The sequence below is a fragment of the Chaetodon auriga genome, chromosome 20 (genome assembly GCF_051107435.1).
Source record: "Chaetodon auriga isolate fChaAug3 chromosome 20, fChaAug3.hap1, whole genome shotgun sequence".
Classification (NCBI taxonomy): Eukaryota; Metazoa; Chordata; class Actinopteri; order Chaetodontiformes; family Chaetodontidae; genus Chaetodon; species Chaetodon auriga.
This window is the reverse complement of record NC_135093.1, coordinates 17802695-17806892: the sequence shown is the minus strand read 5'-3', so window position 1 is coordinate 17806892 and position 4198 is coordinate 17802695. Positions and strand designations below refer to the sequence as shown.

Here is a 4198-nt window from a genome sequence, read left to right as displayed (position 1 = left end):
TGCTTGCGGTGTTGGTGGTGGGTGGTAGAACACACCAGAGCCTTTCTGGGGGATGTTCCCGGGGTATTCGAGCTATGCGTGTCAGAGTGGCTACAGGACGGAGGTCATTGCTCATCCAGGGTCTTTAATCTTCACCAACTCCCCACCCCCTCTTCCAATCTATCCATTTTACTCTTTTTCCTCTTTTCCCTCCCCTCCTCTGCGCTCTCTGATCTCCCTTTCACCTTTTGCTTTTCCTCTTTCACCTCCTCATTTCGTGATAGATGGAGTAAGAAAAACAGGGTGGAAGGGTTGGAGGAGGGTGGAAGGAGTCCAAGAAGCAAAAACAGCATCCTATGTCAAATGTCAAAAAACAAAAGCCCTGGAAAAACAGACAGCGGATTTCACTTTCCCGGAGGCAGATTTACTCTGCCTGGATTGTAAAGGTGGGTGGCCCAAGCGACAAGATTGTGTTATTATCTGTGTGTGTGTTTAGGTTTCGAGGTATGACCCCACACTGAACTGTGAAGTGTGGGGAGACAAAATGGACTGGGGGTGGGGGGGGGGTGAAGTAAACAGAAGCAAAGAGAAGAGAGAGAAGAAAAAGTGGAGAGAAAAAATTATGAAAACAAAAGTATTGTAGCAGATGGGGCCAGGATTTACCTTGGAAACAGCACTACGGCAGAGGAACTGGGGGAGAGCTGAGGAGGGGGCGTGAGCCAAGCTGGAGTCTATCACAATCTCTGGAGACTGATGAATAACGGGGAGGTGGGGGGGGGTCCCACATACACAGCAGCAGACACACTCCTCACACACTGTGGGGGGAAGAGATATAAAAGGGCTCCCAGGGAGAAAGAGCGGTTAGGCAAGCGTCTGAGTGGCCGTCCTGCTCATTTCCACTCCTGTGCGACACGGAGTGTGTTTAGGCAAGTGAGTGTGTGTGTGTGTATGACACAGGGCACATGGCAATCTGAAAGAAGCGTGCTGTCTCTACCACAAAGGAATAAAGTCTGACAGGTTGTTTTTTGGGTTTTCTTTTTTCCCCCCAAAAGATAAAAGGAAGCAACGATTGACTGGATGGAGGAAGCTGCAGAGTTGCTGAAGTCTGGCTGTTCTTGAACCTGAAAACGATGTTTGATTTCCAGGTTTTTCGGTTGAATTGTTTACTCCTCTCCTTCTGAGTACTTTTTGCTTCCACCACGGGGAGCCAAGAGTTGACACTTGAACTGCTTGCAGAGGGCTTTGAACAGAAGCAGGGATTTTCATTGTGATTTGATATTTTTTTGTCCTCCTTTTTGACCGGTCGTTGGTGTGCTGAGGCAGAATGGACACCTCACTTTTATCAGATACAGACTACAATCAGACTGATGTGGATGAGCATTTTTACTTTGAGGACAGTATCAATGGCTTTGGCATCACCAGGGCTATACTGTACTTGGTGGTTTGTATCCTGGGACTAGTTGGGAACTCCCTCGTCATTGTCGCCATTTTGAAATTGGACAAAATGTCATCTTCTACAACGGTGTACATTTTCAACCTGGCACTGGCCGATGGCCTCTTCATGGTCGGTCTTCCCTTCATAGCGAGCCAGAACTTCCAAAATCACTGGATGTTTGGCAACACGGCATGCAAAGTGGTCATGGTGCTGGATGGCATCAACCAGTTCACCAGCGTCTTCTGTCTGACGGTGATGAGCATCGACCGTTACATGGCGCTGGTTGACCCGCTTCGGTTCGCCCGTTGGAGGACGCCACGCTGTGCCAAGATTGTTTCAGCGTTCTTGTGGCTGTTTTCGCTCCTCACCATCCTCCCCATGGCACTTCACTTCTCCGCTGATCGAGGCTTGTGTATACCAGATCTCGGGTCAGATGCCTGGTGGCTCGGCATCTTGTCTTACACCTTCGTCATGGGGTTTGCTTTGCCGTTCACAGTCATGACGGCCTCCTACGTGGCGCTGCTGCTCACCTTGAGGTCCCAGCGGCTCAGAGCGACGACGCCGAACCCAGAGAGCCACCGGCTGGAGCGACAGGTCACCAAAATGGTTATTGCAGTGGTGGTTGTGTTCGGGATGTGTTGGCTGCCATTTTACACCTTCAACTTCTGCTCCCTGTATCAAAATGGCCTGGTCCTGACCTTCGCCAGAGCTTTTGAGTTTGTGGTCCTGCTGTCATACTCATGGAGCTGCGCTAACCCCATCCTCTACGCCTGCCTCTCCGACACCTTCAGGAGACACTTCCGCACCCTCCTCTGCCCTGCTGCCAAGTCATCTCCCAGCATGCAGTGCAACACTGAACGGTATGACTTAAATGACACAGCTGTGTGGGACGTGACCATTCTGGCCTAGAGAGAGGACGAAAAACTGACTCACCATTTTACTCCATTTCTGTCAAGATGCACTGCATGATACTTTCATATTATTTACTCATTTGATGGCTTGTAGATGTGATAAATTCCATTTTTGTTTTTTTAATTTCTTGACTTAACTCGATATATATTGAAGGTGCATTATTTGTCTCTAAGAATGAAGTTGGACACATTTTCCTTGATTTTCTTGTTCAGATTTGCTGTTTGCTGCTGTTCTGACTGTACATTGAGTTTTGTGCTTACAAGGTTTGAATTGTGTCCATTTGATCTGGCCTTCACAGAGATTGAGGATTTCAACACACCTGTGCTGATCACACATCTCACAGTCACAGTACATACTGTGAATCTGACTGCACAGCTGAAAAGTTTCCCCTTTTTTACTTGTGGAAATGAAAAAGGCTCTTCTCGATCTCTCAAGGAGAGTTTCTTTAACAGAAAAAGAAAAGCCAAAAAGGAAGAAAAATGCTCCTCAAACAGCATAATTCAATCAGACTTTCCATAACAAACAGCAAATCCCCTGTCTTGATAGTGTACAGACCCTCCTCCTGCTTGGACTAAAACCTGTTGTATAATTTGTCTTCTAATAACTCCGACCGCTGAGCTGACCTGCTCTGCTGCATCTCTTGTTATACTGCATTTCACCAGAACTAATGAAATGAGGCACAAGAAGGATGAAGTGCGGACAGGTGGAGTGTAAACAGAATAACATGGGTCACTCGCCTGTGGCCAAACACCAGCACAAAGACACACACACACTCAGACAGCTCCTCCACTCCCACAGCTGGATGATGTCCTGGTGGCTTTAAGTGCAGATGTGTCAGATGTGTGTGATTGTACCTGGGTGGCCATGTGCATGCACCTGTACACATGCATGCTGGGAACCTTGTGTGCCGCAGGCTTTGGTATTCTGCTTGATCCTGAGTTACTTAAGAGGATTTCCAAAAGCTTCTTTTAAGGAAATGAACAGGATAAAAGGTGAACACATTTATTCACTTTATTTACTGAGGTTATTCCATCAAAGTGAGTGAAAAACCTACCAGCACTTCTCTTCATCGTTGTCTTGTGTTGAGTCTCTCAGTCGCTTCCTAAATTGATCTAAAATGCATTCCGGCACTCCAGCTTGTTTTTTTCCCCCTCTCTCTCTCTTGGTGGGAAACCTTGTGTCTCTGAAATGTCAATAATTGAGAAATGCAAAAAGCAGTCTTGGGGTTAGCTTGATGAAAACGCATTTTGACACTGTGATGGAAAGGTTCTCATAAAGTCACACAGAGGCATGTAATCCATCGATTTTTAAGCAAAAACTTGAAAATCAGCTGCATGTCAGTAATGATTTTCATGTAACAGCAGTGACGGTACATGCCTCTCAGTTTTAAGACCCCTGTCTCCCTGGAATTAACATGCATCCTGGGTTATTGGATTTAAAGCAGTGGGGAAAAATCACATACAAAACATGTATAAACACACCCAAGATAGATCCACAGCATTTGGCATGACTGAAGCAGGAGAAACGCTAACAGAAATACATTTTTGCACACTGATGCAAAGGAAAAGTCAGTAGAAGACAGGCTGTTTGTGGATTGTCAGAGCACATAATGACTGTTTATCATCAGCGATGTAAATATGTATAAATGAGAAAATGATGTGTGTGATGATCCGTATTTTGTCGAGAGAGACATGAGTCTGATGTCAGAATGTGTACCAGAGATTTGAGGGCCTCATTTTAAAACTTGCTGTCAATGTAATCCATTTATACCACATCTAAACACAAAAAAACACGGTTGTAAAGCCTGTTGTGTCATAATTACTGAGGCTATTGATCATGACATGGGACAGGGACTTCACTTATATCCATCAT

General features: G+C 45.9%; 1 protein-coding gene across 1 annotated transcript; it reads left to right on the top strand.

Annotated features, from left to right (window-relative positions):
* The first annotated feature begins 1303 nt into the window (after positions 1 to 1303).
* LOC143338995 (somatostatin receptor type 2) lies at positions 1304 to 2380 on the top strand. The gene has a single exon (XM_076759945.1). It carries the CDS (start codon positions 1304 to 1306, stop codon positions 2321 to 2323), a length of 1020 nt encoding a protein of 339 aa, XP_076616060.1. The 3' UTR covers positions 2324 to 2380.
* The last annotated feature ends 1818 nt before the right edge of the window (positions 2381 to 4198 follow it).